Genomic DNA, 22,062 nt, shown 5'->3' on the forward strand with positions numbered 1-22,062 from the left:
CTGCCAGCCCCGGCCCCGGCGCAGCCGGAGCAGCTGGAGCAGCCGAAGCAGCCGGCGCAGCCGGAGCAGCAGTACGGAACCGATTACAGCCTCGTCCGCACCCCGCTTTACGTGCGGGAAGAAACGGGGGCGGTTAGGGGAAGCGTTCCGCAGAGCGTGCGGTCATGTGACACCGCCCATGTGACGCCGCACGGCCCCACGCCTGGCGGGACGTGGAGGGGAGCGAGCGGGAACGAGTCGGACTGACCAGGGTTCTTCTGCATGACCAGCGTTTGGGTTCTCTAGCGGTGTACTTTGAACATCATTAACAATTAACAACTTTCTGGAAAAGTAAAGTACGCTCCTACCCCTAACACAAATTAAAGGTTGACTATCTGAATACTGACTGAGGCCAGGTGCTGTCAAAGCGATTCTGATGGGAGCCAACTGGTTGGTTTGGCGTGGACGGTCAGAGGTGTGGTGACAGAGTGTGTGTGGGGGGCATACCTCCTCCAGCTCCTTTTGCGTCTCGTCCTCCATACGCCTGATGTCCTCCATGGTGAGCTCCACCCAGCCGTCGATCCAGCAGAACAGCTGCCGATGGAAGTTGGTGAAGATTCTCTTCTCTTGCTGAAGGGGGGGGGGGGGGGGGGGGCAGGTTAAAACCGCGATCGACTCCATTCTTTTAGACTAGCGATCACGATTATAAGTTGCAGTTACATCCATGACATCATTACGTGCTGTGATGGGATGGAGGGGATCCCCGCACACAGGTAGAGAGACAGGAAGACGTACCTGATGGATGAAATTCTCTATTTTGCTCTGCAGGCCCCACCACTTGAACTTGACAGTGACAAGTTTGTACGCGCACATGTGAGGGCATTCAGGCGTATTCTGCAGCTCTTCCTGTTATAAAGACACACACACACACACACACACATAAAGATGAGAAATAAGAAAGACACTCTTTAAGAGGCAAACACACATGGACACACACACAAAGGCACAAAAGTGCACTCACATTTCTTTCTTGTGTTATTCACACAGTAGCCATAAGCTCCTTGCAATGAGGCACTGCTCCCATCTGCAGATGAACTGTGACTGCTGTCTCTGTCAGCCAGAACCACAGCCCAGACCGAGTCTGCCCTATTAAGAACCAGGACATTCCCTCTGCACTACATTTCTCCATTCCCTTCACCTTTTATCATTTTCCAAGGAACCGCTTGAGAACTGTGAACTTAAGACTGCTTAAGTGATCAGCTGAAGGACATTCTGTAATATCGCTGCGGTTTGGTGTTTGATGGGAGAGATGACAGCCATGCTGCTCATCCATGCAAACTGCGGTTAATGAACGAGCCCCTCGGTCTCAGACTGAATGCGGACCGCGCCAGGCCCAGCTGTGGGCGGTAGCTCCTTTTGAATAACGTGCTACCATCACCTGCATCGCCCAAGTTGTGGGAGGGTTTAGTTGGTAAAGGGTCCACGTTTCATCGCTATCTAGCGACCCCCACAGGTCGATCGGGCGCCTGTGGACTGCATGCTAAAGCCACATACGAAAGGTCTTCCTCTGACTCCACTCTGTGAAAACTTAGCGGTGGTCTGCAGTGTGAAAAGAAGCAGCTGGCAACACCACGTGTTTCGTAGAAGAACTGGGGATATCTACACTCTCCTGAACCGGCAGTGCGGTTTGCACATGAAAATGGCTGCGGTTGCAGATAGCTGGCCATTCCAAATGAGGGTGGGATTTGGACATGCTCAGACCCATGTCCAAATAAAAAATACATTAAAAAAAAAAAAAAAAAACACCAAGAACCTGAACTAAGTGAGCCAGCCTGCTTCCAACTTCTCTGGTTTCCATTCAACTGGCACTCAATGAAGTAAAGGGACCTGGCTGTTCTGACAAAGAGATTTCTTTGAAGATCAGAGATGTCATTTTTGTTAGATTATTCAAGAAGTACTGATTTTGCAGACGCTGAAATTTGATTTTGCAGCTGAACACTCATGCAGAAGCTCTTAAAATGTGTGTGTGTGTGTGTGCTGAGGACACAGCCATCGGCTGGGACAGGGTCTGAAATGGACTATTTCCTGGAAAAGCTCATTTATGAAAAATCACTAAGTTTTTCCCTGCAGGATTCACCCACCCCCCCTCCCCCACTCCCTCAGACCAAAGATCTAGTATCAGTCTGCCCTGACCTCCCACCACTTACTGAAGCACTTTCATTCTGACCCTGGATCAGTCAATCGGCCCAAGAAATCGACCTACAGCGTGAAGAACGTGAGAAGTATACACACCACATAAGAAGGGGTGGCCTGTCCGTCACACCGTCTCCATAGCAATCCCATTTCTGCGGTCCTAACTGAAGCAGTGCGATGACAACGCAATTCATCCGGTGCTATCGCCCGACTTACTAACGTCCATGACACCTCTTTCCCACCACCCCTCCCAGTTAACCAATCGTTTCATGACACCTCTCTCCCACCGCCCCTCCCAGTTAACCAATCGTTTCATGATGCAAGCTTTCGACAAGCTTTCCCCCACCCCACCCCACCTCCAAATAATGCTACCCAGAAAACCTTCTGTTGCAGGCCTGGAGAATTTGGATTAGCAGGATTAGCTGCATTTAAAAAAAAGAAGAAGAGAAACAACAACCGTAGTAGGGGAGCTTCGCATTTTGCTCCCAGACAAAAGAGGACATCTTCAGTGGGCTGACAGTCTAGGTGTGTGTGCTTGTTAAGATAGACAAGGACCTCCTACGCCTGCCTACAAGCAAGAGAGAGACAGGGGTGCGGGGGGGGGGGGGGTAAACTGCTCTTTCTGTGCGGCTTGAAAGGAACCTTTCCCATTCTCAGTTAACCTGAAGTTACCTTTTTTCCATCACACTTTTCAGGTGTTTCCCCCACCACCAAGTTGTCTGAGAAAAACAGGGTTCCGGGGGGAAAAAAAACCTGGCAACACAGTGCTGCTGGCGGCTGGCTGCGCGTTTCTACAATAACAAGCCGTTCCTGTAACTCGGAGATATGAGGGGCTGGGATGAGGGAATGTCGGAATGCCGCAGACTGCCCTGGCCAGAGGGTGGGGGGGAGGGGGGTTCTGTGCAGGTGGGAGGTGTCGCTGTGGGGGGCGGGACCAACGGCGAAAACCCAGAGAGAAAAACCTGCCAATACTTCACTGGGTGTAGTTTACGATGCATTCACCAGCTGAGCTCAAAACGTATTAACCAAAGGCCACAGAAGGCAGTCACAGGGCTAAAGAACACAGCAAGACTGTTTACTCTGGTCCGAGTGGAGATCCGGATATCAGAGTGGGTAAGAGAGACCCAATGAGGTGACAGGGCGGTCTTCCTTTTGATTAGTTTACATAGTGATTGACAGCTCGTTGTAGCTCCACCCATTACAGGGTTCATGACACCTCACCCTCCCACCACTGGCCTTAACCCCTGGAAAAGAGAGTGCAGGAGTGATGAAGTGAAAGAGGGGAACAGAGAGATCACGTACGAGCCTCTCTAAAATAGCAGATCCTGTACACCCTGCTTTTTGGCAGGAGGGGTTATTTTCCTCCCCCAAAAGCAAACTCGCAGAAGCAAAGCGGGGATTTGTCTTCATTAGACGGCGCCTTCAGCTTGGCTCCGCCCCATTTGCGGGCAGTTTGTTGTTTCTGGACGGGGGCCCGGTCGTTACCTTCCAGTTGGGCCCCAGGGGGCCCCGGCCGGTCTTCTCCGACTTGAACAGCGCGGGGTCCTCCTCCTCCTTGTAGTCCTGCAGGAAAAATAAACACAGAGAGAGGGAGAAAAAGGTGGAGTTACACTTGGGTTGCCATGGTTACACGTGACTAGATGAAAAATAAACTGTTCTGGCTGCGGACTGGCCAGACCTGAGCTCCCATACTGTCTCCCAGACACAGGGTGCAGTGTTCCTCTTAGTCCATAGGTCAAGCAAAAGAAAAAAATGCTTATAAGGTTTTAGGAGTAGGGTACAAACCCAGGTCAAGGTCATGACCTCACACAGTGGCAGGAGAATGAGATTCCCTTTCCAGAAGCTCGAGCGATGGCCACTTCAGACAGCGCACTCGTCTGATTGGGTACTAATTTACCCGCCGTTTTTCAAACCCTCACACTGCCACCCTGAGGGCCTCCAGGAGCAGCTTGCGTGTGTGTACTGTTAGACCCGCCTGACCAATGAGTGTACAACAAAGCGGGGAAAAGCACTGGAGAACAGCAGCTCCGAACTGCACGCACAGCGTGGTGGCAGTGTAGTAGTATAACGGGTAAGGAGCTGGTCTTGTAACCTAAAGGTCATAGGTTCGAGTCCTGAAGTACCCTTAGGTACTTATCCTGTACTGCTTCAGTATATAGTATAAATGGACGCAATATAAATGCTATGTAGAAAAGTCTCTCTGGATAAGAGCGTCTGCTAAATGCCTGTAATGTAACAGCGGAGGGACAGACGGACAGACAGACAGCGTTCAGCAGCGGCTGACCCCTCTGGACACATCGCTCTCTTTTAATAACAGAGGGAGGCGCGGGGAGAAGCCCTGTCATAAGAAAAAGGGCGGGAAACACACATGGCTTAAGCTAACGGGGACCCCCGTTTTTAAATAAATCACCCTCTGCCCGAAGGCAGAGGCCGATTTTCAGGGTCAGGAGCAGGCAGGAAAGAAAGGAAACAAAAAGCCGGCAAAGGTGATGCTTTTACATTTCCACCCGAAGGCTCCACCCCAACCGAGGTTCCTGCCCCTAGCAACGCGGCTTCCCCGCGTGGCGCCAACAAGCGTGGCGTGCGCACGGATACGCGCCGGTCCCGGTTACCCCCCGCCCGCACGCACAGCCGCGCCTCGGCCCGCGGGTTCAGCAGCGCCCGAGCCACGGGGGATTCGTCCCGATTATCTGGCAACCCGATCCCGGGCTGCAGCCCCCTGCCGTACGGAGAGAGAGAGAGAAGCCAGAGCGCTGACCCCCAGCGCAGCCTGGGAAGCACTCGCACAGGCACGGCGAGGTTAAACTGCGCTGACCAGAGACGCACACAGTACTGAGCTAAGGGAGACCCAGAGACACACGTAGACACCCCAACAACCACAGGTTAAACAGCACAGAAAGAGTGGCGTACACGCTGAACTAAAAGAGACTCAAACAGAGACTCAGACTGAAATGAGAGACTTAAATAGCAATGCCACACTGTCACACGGACTCTATGAAGCGACAGTCAGGAAAGGCCGTTTGCAGCCCGGGTCGCACCATGGTGAGGCAGTGCTTCATGTCTCCCCGCGGAACACCCCTGAAGTCTCGCTTTGGATGTTCCTCACACTAGTTCTGTTGTGCTATGTCACAGCTGCAGGAATGTTCCATTCAAACAACGGGGGGGGAGGGGGGCGGGATCATACCAGCCTCCTCCTTCTTGAATGTACATGGTCATGATTGCACACACGCACACGCACACGCACACGCACATACACACACACACAGACACACACAAACACAATACTGCAGCTGTACACAACACTGCTCCTGGAGAGCCAGAAAAGAACTCCCTGAGAGAATTGTTTAACCTGTGCTGCGTGTCTGCATGCAGCGTGGCCTGACAGGTGGTCATTTGGATTAACCGGGCCTCCAAATTGATCCAATTACACATTTAAAGGTAAAAAGGCAGAACCAGAGAAGTGCTAGCCAACCCCAAAACACTGGGACACCTCCTCACCCCTTTAACACAGAAGCGGGAGTAAAGCGCTTGGAGACGAGGTTGATCAACTAAAAGACAACGTTGCTGCAACGTTGTTTCAATGCTGCGAGGATGCAGCGTTCTGAGCTTCAGCTGGGCGTCGACATCGCACGCAACAGGGCCAAAAGTCAGTGTGTGCTTCCCCAGGAGAACGCCCACATGGGTGGGGAGGAGGAGCAGGCCACAGAGGAGTCAAAGAGGAGTAGCCTGATTGCCCCTCCCACCACCCCCCAGTGACGTCTGCATGCTATTGCTGACCTGCCTTTACTGATCAGTGTTCCCCCAGCCCCTGGATCGACCCCTCCCAAACTGCCCCGTGGAGATTTGGTGGTGTGCACCGGCCTGTGCACGTCAGGGTCCCCCACCCCCCCCCGAACAGGGGCAATTTCACATGTGCGACTCAGGGGGTGAACTTGCCAGGTTGGACTGGGCCTGAACAATATAAACATTGATCTTTAATTTTTTATTATAACAACTGAACAGACACGTGTACTTAGCCAGGCAGCCAGCTTAATGTAATGAATCTATTCCTGAGTGCTACCCCTTTAATTTGACATTATTATTTTAGTACATTTTAAAATGACAGATTAACTGCAGCCTAAATGAATCCTTTCTGATATTATTGTAATATTACTTCTGGTGATTTGGAATGTTTTACGTTGACAGCAGAGGAAGACTGGCGTGTTACTGCTGAGGATTTCTTGGGGGGGGGGGGGGGGGGCACAGCACGCCAAGCCACAAGACTGCAGCTCTGGGCGAGGGCGTCCGTGACGTCGCTAATCCTCCGTTTTTTAGGTCTTTCATTCCGCCTTTCACTGGCGGTATCGTGAAAGCACGCCCACTGCAGCCCGTCTGTCTTATTTACAGACAGGCACGGTACAGACAGCCTCCTGTCGGTGCCTTGGAAACCAGAGGACCCAGCTTGGAACACCCCCTGGCCTTAAGTCTCCCTGGTATCCCTGACGACGTGAGACCCGGCCGGGCTTCCAGGAGGCCGAGACAGAACAGCTTTTTAAAAAAATTTCTTTTATTTTCCCGCTCAATGACCTGGTGCAATGACCTTTGACCTGCGGTTGGCAGACGGGAACCCTCGCCCGAGGCGCGAAGCATCCCCCCACCCCCCTGCTCAATCCCGCGAGCTCACGCTTAGCGGCGGGATTAGCGGTGACCTGAGCGGCTCCCTTCATCCGAGCATAAGGACCTGCCTGCTGCCTTAATCCCACGGCATGATGGGATACGGGAGGAGACACGCCATGACTGGTGGTGCCGCAGTTTCACGCACGCATGTACCATTACAACAATGAAAACTGTGATTACATGAGACACATTAAACTTGTCCCAAATGGATCCAGAGTCAGCGCCACTTCTTTTCAAAAATTATATTTTACCTGTCTAATGAAGAACTGCCACCCTTTACCAGGGGCTGACAAACACACTCTGGGGCCTCCCCTAACTGCTCACAATGAAAGCTGATCAAAATGATATAGGCTATTTAAAGAGAAATCAATTTGCTAATAATAGTGACAACAGAGATATGATCGACCAAACACAAATTTCCAAAAGTTTATGTCAGAATAACAGAGACGTAGTACACTGCAATTTGCTGAGGTTTTGCTCTGAACTTTTCATATTCCTCGAATAGTACAGTTTCAGTGACCAGGTGTCAAAAATTTCAGCAGTTAGAACCACACTGATTCAAACCTGCCATTCGATAGTTTAATTAAATCTTTAAAAAACTGCACATCTTCCTAAAGGTATTATTTTCCGTGTAGCACATCATTAAATCACCAGTTGATCTCTCCGGAATGTGAATAAGGGACATTTATTCTCTGCATGCACTGCTATGTCTGGCATAAAATAAATAGGCCAGACCCTGAGGTAAATAATCCTTCCGCAGACATAATTACACACAAAAGAACAGTCAAGCTGAGAAAAATTAACAGCTCGTTACAATTCTGGGGCTACAACTGCAGCTGTAAAGAAAGTCAGAACACACAGTGTGCCAGGATGGAGTCAGAGAACCCCTGCCCTCAGCCATACTGAAATTCCCTCAGTGCTTCTGTACTAATGCCTCATCTAAGCATTCACACTTCTGCCAGATATGATTTGAGCTGTAAAAGTAGACCAAGGCCAAGCATAGTAAAAAGCAAGGTGGCTTTCCACAGTCTTTAGTGTTGCGCTACACTGTGGCAACTCAGACCTACTGGCATTACTATGGCCGACAGAACCGACAGAGTGGACCGGAACGCTACTGAACAAACTCCACTCGCACCCGCAGCCTTGACCCGGGTTAAACAGTCTGGGCAGTAGTCCTGGTTCTGGACAGACACACACGACCAAGGCAGCATCAAGAACAAAAACGTAAAACTCAAAAGCGGTCGCACTGCGCCTGAATTTTTTGTCCAGCTGAAGAGAGCCTGGCACCAACTGAAATATGGTTTGTAATTATTTCAATCTGCCTGAGCTCACCAGTACTCTGAGTCACCACAAGGTGTCGCCAAATACTCTACACAGCTTTCTATCACACAGGCCTGGCTCTCACACAGGCTCTCTCAGCCATAGACCTATACCATAACAACATTGGCTTATACGAACGAGGACCAATCCGATTGCATGAAACAAACTGCACAATGTGTAACTTCCAGGGGGCACTCACGCTAGGAGAAACTTGTTCTTTGTCTGCGATGTCGATCGGCACCACCACTACCGTCTTCCACGTGGCCGCGTCGAGCTCGTGGACCTGCCAATCAGAGGAGAGGGAGGCGGGGTCAGAGCATGACTGGCTGGAATATTGAAAGATAAGAGTATTAATAACAGGAAGAATAATATTATAAAACAGTATCATATAATATCATTATAAAATAACTTTAGATGATTAGCACCATTTAAACATTGGAGTTGGAAGTGCTTAACGCAAAAAAGAAATAAAAGTACATATACATGCAAGTATATGCATACATATATATCCCGTGCAATGACTAAGGCATTGTACAGGACACAATATGGGGAAAAAGCAGATCATCACTCACGTTTTCTAGTGTTCCCGTGTCAGGTTTGTGCCATGTCTCGATCTTAATAAAGAAGTCATCTTTCATGTACTCATTCTGAAAGGGGGGTGAATGTTAATTAAAAAAAACACAAAAACTACTTTCCATTTATCCCATTCAATTTTTTGCACTTTGCGGTCTGTCTCTTCGAACAAGGACTAGTACGACTACACTCCAATCCCTGAACAAAGGCCTTGTGCTTTTACTGTAAGTCACTCTGGACCAGACCCGGGTCAAATATGTATTTGTTTTGGATTCAAATACTTTTCTCCGATTGACTGATCTTGTCTGATGTATTGGAACCAATTAAATACTCTCAAAAAGTGCAAACCTCGCCTTCTGGTCTTATTGACAGGCTCAATTACAGCAGGCAAGATCAATAGAGCACAGAAAAGTATTTGAATCCAAAACAAATAGGTATTTGACCCAGGTCTGCTCTGGATCACAGCATCTGTGGTCATGAATTTTGTAAGGACATAACTCCACGCCCCCAGCACTGAAACAGTCAGGGAATTCACACCAGCACTACCAGCAATGACCACAAGGGTCTCCTGACCAGTAAGTAAACCTGTTCCTGGAAAGCTACACTGCTCAGCTTCTTCTAAGTGAATCTAAACTTAAACTTCACAAAAGTGCTAAATGTAGCACGTAATCCCAGCAACGTTGTCACTTGGCCTGAGGAAACCTGAACATTAATCCCATTTAGTATTTAAGGGATCTAAAGAAGAAATTAAACGCTGAGCAGGGAACAGCGACAGGGTCATCCTCTCCCTCTGTCAGGCTGTGTTTCTGCATCCCTGTGTGCTGTCTTCACACTACAGGAATGATAATGACTAATTAAAAGCGCAAACTTGATCCAGGGATATGGGGGAGGGTGTGGCCTAGACCAAGAGAAGAGAGGCGAGGCAGTACTCTGACACACACGCACGTATGCACGCACACACACACACCCCTCGTATTAATGCCTTATTTGCTCCAGCATGCACTGCAAGATTTAGCATGTTTGTGGGGGCGAGAGAGAAAGCAATTATGAGCGACTGCACATTCAGTAACACAAACAGGAGAAAAGCAACAGCAAAAAGTATTCATTTCTGTTTGAATTCTTTTTTTTATCTGCAGAAATATGCATATGCCACACCAGTCATACTACAATTCCCTTAACAATTAAAATATTTTTTTAAATATTAGTGTAGCCTACATTATAACACTCTCCGTTATAAAAGCTTCCAGTGGCTTAGCTTGTAAAAGCAAATGCAGGCTTAGCCCTTTGGTACAGAATCATTTCAGTACATTAGTCACTCAGGTGCTCTTACCCAGAACCATCCACAGAAGTGGAGAGCATCAGTGTTAGCCTCAGGAATGTAAAATGTTCAAGCCTGGCTCTCAGTCTGTCATAGGTGGGGTGGGTTTAATTTGGCAAGCGCTCCTCTGGTTAATTCAGTGCCAGCGCCTCTCCATAACACACCCACTGGATAGTAACCCTAGCACAATGGCAGATATACACTTTCGCAGTCGCTCACAATTGGCCAGCACCACCCAGCAAGCCATATGGCTAATCTCACGGTGTGGGAGAAAACAAAGGGGTCATGTTTCGCGTTTAGATTACTCACCGTCACAACTGAAGCCAGTGCAGCCAGCGTGCGTGACAAACACAGAGGAGAGAAAAACCAAAACAATTACGATTCATCAAAGGGAGCCTGTATCACAAGCCAGAGCCCGCAAGACATAACCAATCAGGGCTCCAGGCTCGGCCAGACTAAACATTTCATAAGGTAACGGAATCAAGTCAAGAGCAACGTCTACCCCCCAACACCCCTGTCTCACACCGGAGATAAACTGAGAAAACTTGGACTCCCCCTCAGTTAGTTAAATTATTTACTGAAAGCAAAAGGCAACATCACTAACCCTAAAAAGCGTTGGCTGTTCCCAATTTTAATTTAGGATGTTACTGACAAAAACATTACTGAACAAGAGAAAAAGAAAATGGAACTTAGTCAAGACCCTAAAAACGCTCACGCTGGTATTTTTTTGGTCATTGGTATATGTATATGAAAGCGTTTGTCGACGACTGTGTCGGAGCTCATGCAGTAATCACATTTCACCACTAGAAGGCAGGACAGACCATCTAAGCCAGAAGGATCCAGACTCCAGTCCAGGAGGGCAACGGTGTCAGGGTTTCATTTCAATCAGCCTTCAATTAAGGCCTCGGAAGGAAGTTTTGTGGACTCTTCAGCCAATCAATGACTGAATCACTTAACTGCAGAAACGCACCAAAAACCCAGCAGACGCCCTCCAGGACTGGGGTGCAACACACTTAATCCAATGAGACGCAGCGGTTTAAAACTGCACGTTCGGTTTCGTTATTACTCAACTGAACAAATGAATCATTTCTAACTCAGGAATGTAATATTACATATATTCTTTCAGTCCCAATGCAACTGCACTCTGAAAGATGTGATACGCCCGGTTAACTGAAATCACTCGTGTTATCATTATCACGTGACTCACTGGTTCGGCAGTAGGGGTAGGCGTTCCAGGCCTTTTCGTGGAACACCAGGGCTCCTTCAGGCGCGATCATCTTCACGAACGTGGGAACTTTACTGCACGGGACAAGAAGGGTGGGGGGGGGGCAGGGATGCGAGAAATTAAAATCCAACAGAGGGTCATGGGGAAGCCAAAGATTTTGAGCACTGCCTATGCTAAACCTACCCTGTAACCCAGTGGTTTTACAAGGGGGGGGTGGGGGAGGTTAGTGGCCTAATACCTTTAGCCTGTAGTGCAAGTTAAATAGGCACTATGTTGAATATCAGGTGTCTACATACTTTTGGCCATGTAGTGTTGGATCAGAAACATAGCACCCCCCCCCCCCCCCGTACGTCTATCTGCAGCTATGTTTAGCAATACAAAACCTCTACACAAATGCAAAGCAATGTACCCAGACCTGTGTGTGTTTTGTCATCGTTTCCATGGGAACTACTCCGGATGCTAATTCTGCGTGCGAGTGCAGGTCCAGCATTTGCGTGGAAAAATCCCTTACGAACAGAACTCTGGTAAGGCCAACCACTTTGTGGGAAAACACCCTGCATCCCATTTGCACGCTTTTAACCATTTAAAGATGTCAGCTGTTTATCAAAGACTGATTTAGGAAACTCCAGGTACTTTTTATCCTTTACAAATGATCTGGGACGAGTTCCCCACCTCTAATCCAAGCATTCGGTTTGAGAATGTGGACATTTTGCACCGTCAGCGTTATCTTGGCTGCTGAACTTATCTACACTTCGCAGCCTTCAAAATGTTAAAGCAGGAGCAATGGTGGAGCTGGGTCTTTAGTAAATTTACTGAAATTTAATTCCCGAATTGAAAAACAGCTATAATGCTTTCTGAAAATATTTTTTTCCCCTATTAATGACATAGATTTCAGCTTATTTCCAGAAATGATTAAAATGAAATGGAATTGGCTCCAACCCAACGAGCATTTAATACACCAGTCTGACTGAATAATGTCACGTAACAGCAGGTACGCACAGGAACTTGCCCTGAATTGATCATATTTTTTTTAATTTTTTTTTTACACATACATTTATGTATTAAATCTTTTTTGGAGCTTAAAATTAAGCTGAAGATGGACTGGCCAATATTGGACAGGCCATCTTAACACAGTAAGACAGTCAAGCCCAGGTAAATTACAATTCCCATTCTTCTTAAAAGGATATACTAGAGCAAGGAGGTATAATATTACCTGAAATATGCTATGTGTGCTCAGTCACCAAGAGAAAAGAAGTCTATGAAGCTTTCAAAAATTCAGCTGTTGTTTTGGGCTTTCTGACTGATTATCATAAATCTCTATATACTTCAGCAAAAGACTAAAACCATAGGATGTCTAATTTTCATTCCTGATGGCAAGAGTCACAGAGGTTCAGCACTGCAACAATTACCCTTGGCCAACCTGATAAGTTGACCTATTATTACTTAAACTGATACTTAAAATTAATTAAATCCAGATCCATGGGATTGGAACCGGCTAACCTTGTCACCATTGAAGGCTGAGATTGCCAGTACAGCTCAGACAAGCCTTATATGAACTTCTGAGTCTCCAATCAGCAAAAAGCAGTAGTGAACATAAAGCACTGAATTTTCCCCTCAGAAACTCTGGTTGCTGCCTGTCAGAATATATTAATCAAGCTGGCTTGTTTGATTTTGAAAAATTGCCACCTTTTTGGAGTTTTGCCAGCCTTGATGAACGTAACAGGAATCAACACAACAGTATCCGGAATTATATACCCTCTCACCCCTTTAGATGGTAGATTTTGTGTGTGTATTGTCCTTATATACCCTCTCACCTCTTTAGATGGTAGATTTTGTGTGTGTACTGTCCTTATATACCCTCTCACCTCTTTAGATGGTAGATTTTGTGTGTATTGTCCTTATATACCCTCTCACCTCTTTAGATGGTAGATTTTGTGTGTATTGTCCTTATATACCCTCTCACCTCTTTAGATGGTAGATTTTGTGTGTGTATTGTCCTTATATACCCTCGCACCTCTTTAGATGGTAGATTTTGTGTGTGTATTGTCCTTATATACCCTCTCACCTCTTTAGATGGTAGATTGTGTGTGTATTGTCCTTATATACCCTCTCACCTCTTTAGATGGTAGATTTTGTGTGTGTATTGTCCTTATATACCCTCTCACCTCTTTAGATGGTAGATTTTGTGTGTGTACTGTCCTTATATACCCTCTCACCTCTTTAGATGGTAGATTTTGTGTGTGTACTGTCCTTTCTCCCCCTCCTTCTCGTAGGGTTCGTTCTTCAGCACCTCGATGCCCTCTCCGCCGCCCGTCTCATTCTTGCTGGCCTCAGCCACAGAGTACAGCTGCCCGACTTGGTACTGCGGCGGCCGGACAGACACACACACAGACAGGGAGGAGGGAGTTTTCAACCACCAGCGAGAGAAATATTACTGTAACAGACCAGGTGCAACTTCTAGACTGGGGAGCAGTTTCAAGGGTTATATGCAGTGTAAATGAATTCCAAAATTAAGAACAAGAAACCTGACAAATGACGTTCAACATAGTTAAACAGAGTTTTGCGTGTGGGACTTCAAACAAGAGTATGTTATGGCAGGTATAAAAATAGACTGTTCTATTCAAAAACAGTTTTCTGAGTAGTAGTTCATCAATGTCAGGTTGAGCAGTAAAAAAGGCAACAGAATGCAGGGATATATAGCAAAAAGTAATGAAAATTATAAGAGGTTATGCTTATGTTACACATCAGCTTTTAGAGAACTTAAGAGTACTGTGTGCAGCTCTGAGCACCTAACTATATAATAAACACACAGACGGTACAAAGAGGTGTAAAATTAACTGGTTCCTGGTTTAAAACCAAGTCCAGGCTGGATGCAGAGTTGGGTATCCTAGCGCAGGGCTGCCCAACCCTGTTCCTGGAGACCTTCCCTCATTTCCAACCTAATTCGGCACACCTGCTTCTACTAATTACCAGATTTTTTATATTTGCAGTGTTGGGACAATGGTTAAAGTGTTGAAAATAAGTATTTCCACATGGCCTGGACAGCCTCTAAAATGAGTTCAAAAAACGGCCCTTAATGCAAATCAAAAGAACGCTGTCACAAACACCAAAAATATGCACTTTTTTTTTTTTTTTACTTCTAACATGGTAAAAGTTAATAATTTAACCGTTTAGCGTAGCTACTCCACCATGAATGGTCACCCACCACAACGCACCTCATCCACGGTTTGAGTATGGTTGGTTGTGCATTAACTGGAGGAGGCGGATGAGAAGAATGTGTCCTTGTATCAGGAGGGCAGTCTCTGGGAGATGGGCAAACATATGGGAAAGGGAATCGTTTGGCACTAGACCTTTTAATGGGCCTAATCTGATTAGGGGCCTTGTGAAATGGCCCTGTGGGGGCCGGGGCCGGCCCACAAGGCTCTGCATTGTGTCAGACTGTACCACAGAGGATCCGTACAGATCAGGGGCACCCCCCACCCCCACGGCTCCCATGTTAACAAGTGACCTATTGTGGCTGAAAGCCTCCTTAACCCTGAGTCTCAGAGGCAATGCGTCTGTCCCAATGCCCTGAGAGAGCACCCAGCAGGGACGCAGAGACCCTGCTGCACTGGGAGGGTTACACACGCACGCATACACACACACACACACACACACACGTGCTCCCTCACACACTCAAACGTGAACACACACACACACACGCATACATACACACACACACGTGCACTCTCATGCACTCAAACGTGAACACACACATGTTCACACACACACACACATGTGGGGGCCGGGGCAGGCCCACATGTGCACTCTCACGTACGCTCAAACATGAACACACACACTAACACATGCTCACACACACACACACACACACACACACACACACACTCATGCACGCTCACACGAGCACACACATGTGCACTCTCAGGTACGCTCGCACGTGTACGCTCACACGTGCACACGTGCACACTCACGCACTCACACTCATGCACAAACACAAAGGCAGACGTACGGCGTGTACAACAGTGGTTAGGAAACTGGGCTCACCAGCAACTGCCTGCAGGTTCAAATCCTCTGCAGGAGCACCCTCTGGCACAAATGAGTACCAAATTTAACTGTAATTGCTTCAGTAAACATCCAGTTATGCACAGTGGTGATGTGTAAGCTGCTGTCAATAACCCAGAGAAAAATCAATAAGCTCACAGGGTGCTTCCTTGTTTTGGAGCCACAGATAAGCTCTCTCTCTCCCTCTCTTTGTCTCTCCACCCTTTTCATTCTCCCTCCCCTCTCTTTCTTCTGTCTCTCACCCTTCCCATCCCCCCCTGACCTAATGCATCTAATAGGCTGGTACATGCCCCCCGCACCGCCGCCCCGCCCCCCCCCCCCCCCCGTTGGCCTGATTTAACAGGAAATCAAACTCGCCTCACAGCGGACTCCACTACAGCTGCTCGTCTGATTGGCCGGCTCGGAGCCCTGGGATTAGACCCCGCCTGGACGGAGCCACCGCTCAGGTAATTAGCGGCTAAGTATCCGCCGGGGCATAAATCAATGCACTAATTACTTAATGAATCAACTGTGGCTGGGACGGCGCTGGACTCTGATTAGCTCTCTGAGGTTTCCCACATGGCCCTCAAATGCGTTTGCCCCCCGAGGCAGGACCCAACCCGCCCCGACGCCTAAAGCAGCACAGCAAGCGACCTGGCAGCTCATCATCACTGCCCTCCATCGAGTAAGACTATGCCAGGCTCAACCCGCCATGAAACAGAGGTATTATTACTCAGTAAATTAGCAGTGCCTACCCCAGCATGTGAGGATGGGGGGGGGGGGAGGGGCACCACTGTCAGACGGGAAGGACTCAAAGGTTTGTTGAGGTTTTCGGAGAAGACCATTTGCAGAACGTAAGACACAGCTAAAAGCTAGAACCATTGTGGGGGGCTGACTGTCAGGCCTCCACAGGATGTTTATCTGAGCCAATCGGTGCTTTAGGGCTCCCCGATACGCTCCAGAAGGGCGTTTCCTTTCCTAAGCGCCACCCCTGTTTGTCTTCAAAAGCAACATGGCACCACACACCAAAGAGAGCTCCCCAAATTAACAGGGTCCACAAGTTTGGGAGAGAAGCGTTTGCCCTGTTAGCTTCTAACGCGATGACTCGTAATGGGGGAGGCACACAGCAGACGACAGAGGAAGCTAGGAGCCGTTTCCATGGCTACTTCGACCCGGGTGGAGAGCCTTGGGACCGCCTTCAGACGCTCCATGGTCTCAGGCCAGCTTTGTGGAAGCTCCAGGTTTATAGATCGACCTTGCCTTCTTCTTGCATCGAAACACAAGCATGTCAACGCCTGGGAACCTCGGAAAATTCCCCAGAGAGCCGAGCCGGACGGCAGCGGATCTAACGAGATCGGACAGGGAGTCAAGGTCCCTTCAGAGGGCCGAGACCCGAATATCGATCCTGAGCCCTGATCCCAATCCTACGGCTGTGGGCCAATCAATCACTGTAATGCTGAAAGGCGAGCAGAAAAAAGGCCAATCAAATGCTCTTTTGGAAGGTAGCTTCACAGGCCGTATAATCTCAGCTGATACTCGGCTCTGTGTTTTTATCATTGAAAGTTCCGCGTGCCAGAATCGTTTTCAAGACGACAAAGCTTCAGAAAAATTCATTTAGGGGCGTGACAGAGGACAATACCGTTAACAAACATTCGGTACTGTAATGCAGCGACGGAAACTCCCGGAACTAGTTAAGAAGCAGAAAACAAGAGGAACAGGAACTCAGTGTCTGGCTTGTAGAATATCTGTGGGCCAGGTAGGTCAGCTCAAGGTGCTCCACCCCCCACTGATTTTAATAATGGACACAAATTTGATTAGGTAACATGTACAACTCCACCCTCATCCCCAGTGCCCTTGGAATTTCAGCTGATCATGAAGTTCTACGCTAGTGGAAGGCCAGTCGTGCTGCTGATTTCCATTCTTCCCCTCGAATCAGAGACTGGTTTCACCCTGAATCACCAGGAGAGTGGGAAGACCTACTACTGGCCTCAAAGAGCAGATTAGCACATCCAGGTTCTCAGCAATGCTGGCACGTAACTGCTTGATGTAATGCTCAACATTTTATCTGTCTCCACACTGAGGTGTCTGCTCCCTGTAAGAGAAGCCAGCCGGTCTCTCTGCCTCCACCCGAGTCCTGACAGCGCTCGCTGCTTCTGCTGTGTATTTCTCCGACTCCTCCACCTCCATCTCCCTCCTTCCGCTCGCCAAGGCAACATTCCTCAGCCGGCCAATCAGGTCCACTCCCCAAATTCCCAGCGTTCCTCAGCGAAAACCCCTCCCCTTCCATCCGATCCCCTCCGCACAGGCCCCGACGCCCGCCTGCACAGGAAGCGTGCGACACGGGCAGGTGCTTGCTCAAGGAAAAACAAAACAAAAACCTGCTACTCAACTTGGACAAGTTCCAAGGGCTGCATGAAAAAGCACCGCATAGCACTAAATGAATTTCAATTGAATTCATTTATTAGAAAAGGTCCACATAGTACTATCGAGTATTAAAATTTTTCAAATCCATTAACTGAATTACAATTAGTTTCCTGAATTGTCCGAGCTGAATAACAACGAACCCCCAACCCTTGAAGACTAGAGTCACATCTTGTGTCACAAGGTCAGTGAGCCCAGGCCCGCCCTGCGGCCGGGGTAGTGGGCAGAGCAGGAAGGATTTGGTTAAGCTAAACAGAGCAGAAAGCATATTTCTCCCTCTCACCTTTGGCCCATTTTCTATGGCCAAGCAGCTTAGATAAACTATGGTGATCGCACAGAAACCCACAGCTTTGGGGGGGGGGGGGGGGGGGGGGGAATTAGGGTTAGGGTTGTGGTGGGGGGGGGGGGTAGGGTTGTTCCAGTCGTGCTGGAGTCACTGTGCCACACCCACGCAGCAGGAGCACTGAGACTGGAAAGCATGTGTGCCTCAAGCAGCCTACAAGCCAAGTGAAGATTTCACACCCCACAGTCCAGAGAGATATGGCTCTCCTCCAGAAGACGCTAGCGCTCTCCGGCACCGTTGGGCGCCTTGTAGTGATTAAAACAGTTCTGCTGAAACAGGGACCTGCAGGAAGGCTCTAGAAAAGTGTCACGCTGTGAGATAAATGGTCGTTATCGCACGGGGAAAACCAACAGCTGTGGCGGGGTGGGGTGGGGTGGGGTGGGGTGGATGGAAGGGCTGTTCAGCCAGCCCTTCCATCCAGCGTCTCCCCCCGCCCCCGCCCCCCCCCCCACAGTTTGGTTTGGTTCACTCCAGCCTGAAACCGAGAGGTTGAGATGACCGTGCGGGCACAGGAGAGGGACGCACCTGCTCTTCCACAACCTTGACAGCGACAATAAAACCCCAACGGTTTATCTGCCGTCATGACAACTCAATGGTTTATCTGCAGTCATGACAGCCCAGTGGTTTAACTGCAGTCATGAGGCGCTCTACACTAAAACCCTCACACGTTACTGTATGCCTCTGGTCCGCCGTAAGCGTCCCCCCCCCCCCCCCAAAGAAATCTGTGCTCTCAGCATCTGACCGCTCAATGCCCTTATATGGACACAAACGCCGGCTGGGAACAGTCTGAGGAAACAGTGCACAGAGGGAACAAAGGGAGAGAACCAGCAGCCGCACTGCAGACAGGACAGGTCCGCTCTGTGCCTCTCCGCTCCCTCCTGCAAGACCATCAGCGATGTGTAAACAACATCTGCAGGAAGGGAGGGTCCCTCCAGACACACATTCTTAGCTCAGCATCGTTATTACGAAACTACATCGTTAAACGGGCATTTTTGAAAGTACCTACCGTCCATTTAAACAACCAGATTTGCAAATAAGTTCAGGTTGCCATGCCCAAGGGGATGAGGACACTGTTCTCCTGGGATTCAAACCTGCAACCTCTGAGTTACAAAACCGAGCTCCTATTTGCTTAGCATCGTTACCAAGAACCTTCATAGTTTAAACAAGCTCCTTTAAAGTACCTACTATCACCCATTGAACAACTAGGTATGTAATGAAGAAGTTCAGGTTACTTTGCTTAAAACGATTTTGATGCTGCCCCCCTGAGACTCGAACCTGCAATATTGGTATTGTACTGCTCTAATGCTATAGATATTTGATAACGTCAATAAAAAATGTATCACAAAAAAGAAGAGGGCGCAGTTGTTTGCAGGACCTGCAAAAACAGAGCTCAGACACCACACAACAGCTAGCGATCTGGAGAGCTGGTTGAAGGCGCTGGCATCTGTTTACATGTAAATATAATATATTTTTGAACGGTTGCACTTTTAACAAAAGAATATTCAAAAGGAACTTTTGGGCAGGAGTGACAGCCCTGTTTAAATAGTGCTTCTAATGTCTCTGACTGGGTGAAAGGGGGGTTCACCTCACAGCAGGGGTCGCCTGGTCTCTGCCACCATTCGCGCACGCACAGGTCAGCTTTTCACGACCTGGTGTGAACAGCAAAGGGCGGGGCCTAACACCTCACACATCTCAAAGGTGCTTAAGCAGCAAGCGCCATAAAAACACACACACGGTGGAGCGCAGACACAGAGGGACAGTTTTCTGTCCTCGGGGAGGAAATCATTTTCCACAGTCGGTGCCAAAAACGTGAACGCACTGAATCACACACTAAAAGCGAACGCTGACATCGTCACTGATGTAACAACACAACAACACAGCGGAGCGCCGAGCTGAGGTACCGAGCTGAGGTACTGAGCTGAGATACTGAGCTGAGGTACCGAGCTGAGGTACTGAGCTGAGATACTGAGCTGAGGTACAGAGCTGAGGTACCGAGCTGAGGTACTGAGCTGAGATACTGAGGTACTGAGCTGAGGTACTGAGCTGAGATACTGAGATACTGAGCTGAGATACTAAGCTGAGATGCTGAGGTACTGAGCTGAGGTACTGAGCTGAGGTACTGAGCTGAGGTACAGAGCTGAGGTACTGAGTTGAGGTACAGAGCTGAGATACTGAGCTGAGGTACAGAGCTGAGATACTGAGCTGAGATACTGAGCTGAGGTACTGAGCTGAGGTACTGAGCTGAGGTACTGAGCTGAGGTACTGAGCTGGGATACTGAGCTGAGGTACAGAGCTGAGGTACAGAGCTGAGGTACTGAGTTGAGGTACTGAGGTACTGAGCTGAGGTACTGAGCTGAGATACTGAGCTGAGATACTGAGCTGAGGTACTGAGCTGAGGTACTGAGCTGAGGTACTGAGCTGAGGTACCGAGCTGAGATGCTGAGGTACTGAGCTGAGATACTGAGCTGAGGTACAGAGCTGAGGTACAGAGCTGAGGTACTGAGCTGAGGTACTGAGCTGAGGTACTGAGCTGAGGTACTGAGCTGAGGTACTGAGGTACTGAGCTGAGGTACTGAGCTGAGGTACTGAGCTGAGGTACTGAGCTGAGATGCTGAGGTACTGAGCTGAGGTACTGAGCTGAGATGCTGAGGTACTGAGCTGAGATACTGAGCTGAGGTACAGAGCTGAGGTACTGAGCTGAGGTACAGAGCTGAGGTACCGAGCTGAGGTACAGAGCTGAGGTACCGAGCTGAGATACTGAGCTGAGATGCTGAGCTGAGATGCTGAGCTGAGGTACAGAGCTGAGGTACTGAGCTGAGGTACTGAGCTGAGATGCTGAGCTGAGATACTGAGCTGAGGTACTGAGCTGAGGTACTGAGCTGAGGTACTGAGCTGGGATACTGAGCTGAGGTACTGAGCTGAGGTACTGAGCTGAGATACTGAGCTGAGGTACTGAGCTGAGGTGCCGAGCTGAGGTACTCAGCTGAGGTACTGAGCTGAGGTACTGAGCTGAGGTACTGAGCTGAGATGCTGAGGTACTGAGCTGAGGTACTGAGCTGAGGTTAAACCGAAATCAGAGCGGTAGGCGACGGTCGTAAAGCTTCTGCATGGCAGAGGGCACTAAGACTTTGCTGAAGCTTCTTCTACACACAGGTGTCCCGTACCTGTGACCTGTGGGGAGAAGGTTAGAGAGACAGTGCGCTGGGGGTTCTGGGTCATGTGCGGCTGTGGACGTACTGGACTAGCACGGTTTGGGTAGACTCGTCCCCTTAGGAAACGAGGTCGACGTCAATCATTACACAAGGGCGCGGAGTTATCTTCGCTCCATGTCGAAGCGTTAACCTCCGTCAGAGGGGCATGTCTTTCGTCATGCGACCGTGCCGAAGTCCGCAGGGCAGGCGCAGCGCCCCGGCGGTCTGAGGAGCGTGACTCTGGAGCTACGCTCACGCCATGGCCGTCCGGGTCACATTTCACCTGGGGCAAAGCGTTTACGGGACAGTGCGGACCCGCGCCCTAGAGAACGCTTACCGCCTCCCTGGCCTAAGCGCAGGGCTGTCTCCTGAAAGAACAGACCCATATTCCCCCTGGAGAACTCCACACACCGGTAAAGGTTGCGTCACACAACGCATAAGTCATTTTATATCGCCGTCCCCCCGTCCCCCCGCTTGATTCAGTTCTGTAAATTCTGCCTTTCTGCAATAACTGAACAGCCATTCTAACTCTGAGAAACTACATGAATACAAGTGCTGACCCAGGATCAGCTTGGTCTTCTGGCTCGCAATGGAGAGGGTCAGGATAATGAACTGGTAATCCTGACTGTAGGTCAGCACTCCAACTGACTTCTATTTGAATCTCCATTTGCTACGATAAGGAGAGTAGATGCTCTTTCTGGACTTACACCGAGACGTATTACAATTCTTCATAGATCCAGAAACAACATACAAGAAATAGGCTACAAATACCAACATTAATTACTTGGTAAAAGTCATAAAC

The 22,062-nt window shown here is 48.9% G+C and overlaps 1 protein-coding gene across 2 annotated transcripts in view; it reads right to left on the bottom strand.

Moving 5' to 3' along the window:
- Nucleotides 1-22,062, bottom strand: part of pitpnb (phosphatidylinositol transfer protein, beta) — a 39,776-nt gene that overhangs the window by 7,341 nt on the left and 10,373 nt on the right. For both annotated transcript variants that reach the window (XM_035391260.1, XM_035391261.1), the window contains exons 3-10: nt 13,481-13,626; nt 11,247-11,338; nt 10,349-10,356; nt 8,721-8,795; nt 8,348-8,431; nt 3,658-3,735; nt 775-885; nt 487-609 (exon numbers count right to left, since the gene is read on the bottom strand). In XM_035391260.1, coding sequence (XP_035247151.1) covers nt 487-609; nt 775-885; nt 3,658-3,735; nt 8,348-8,431; nt 8,721-8,795; nt 10,349-10,356; nt 11,247-11,338; nt 13,481-13,626 — 717 coding nt within the window. The remainder of the gene's footprint in view (nt 1-486; nt 610-774; nt 886-3,657; nt 3,736-8,347; nt 8,432-8,720; nt 8,796-10,348; nt 10,357-11,246; nt 11,339-13,480; nt 13,627-22,062) is intronic.

This window comes from Anguilla anguilla, chromosome 14, assembly GCF_013347855.1.
Source record: "Anguilla anguilla isolate fAngAng1 chromosome 14, fAngAng1.pri, whole genome shotgun sequence".
NCBI classification, from domain to species: Eukaryota; Metazoa; Chordata; class Actinopteri; order Anguilliformes; family Anguillidae; genus Anguilla; species Anguilla anguilla.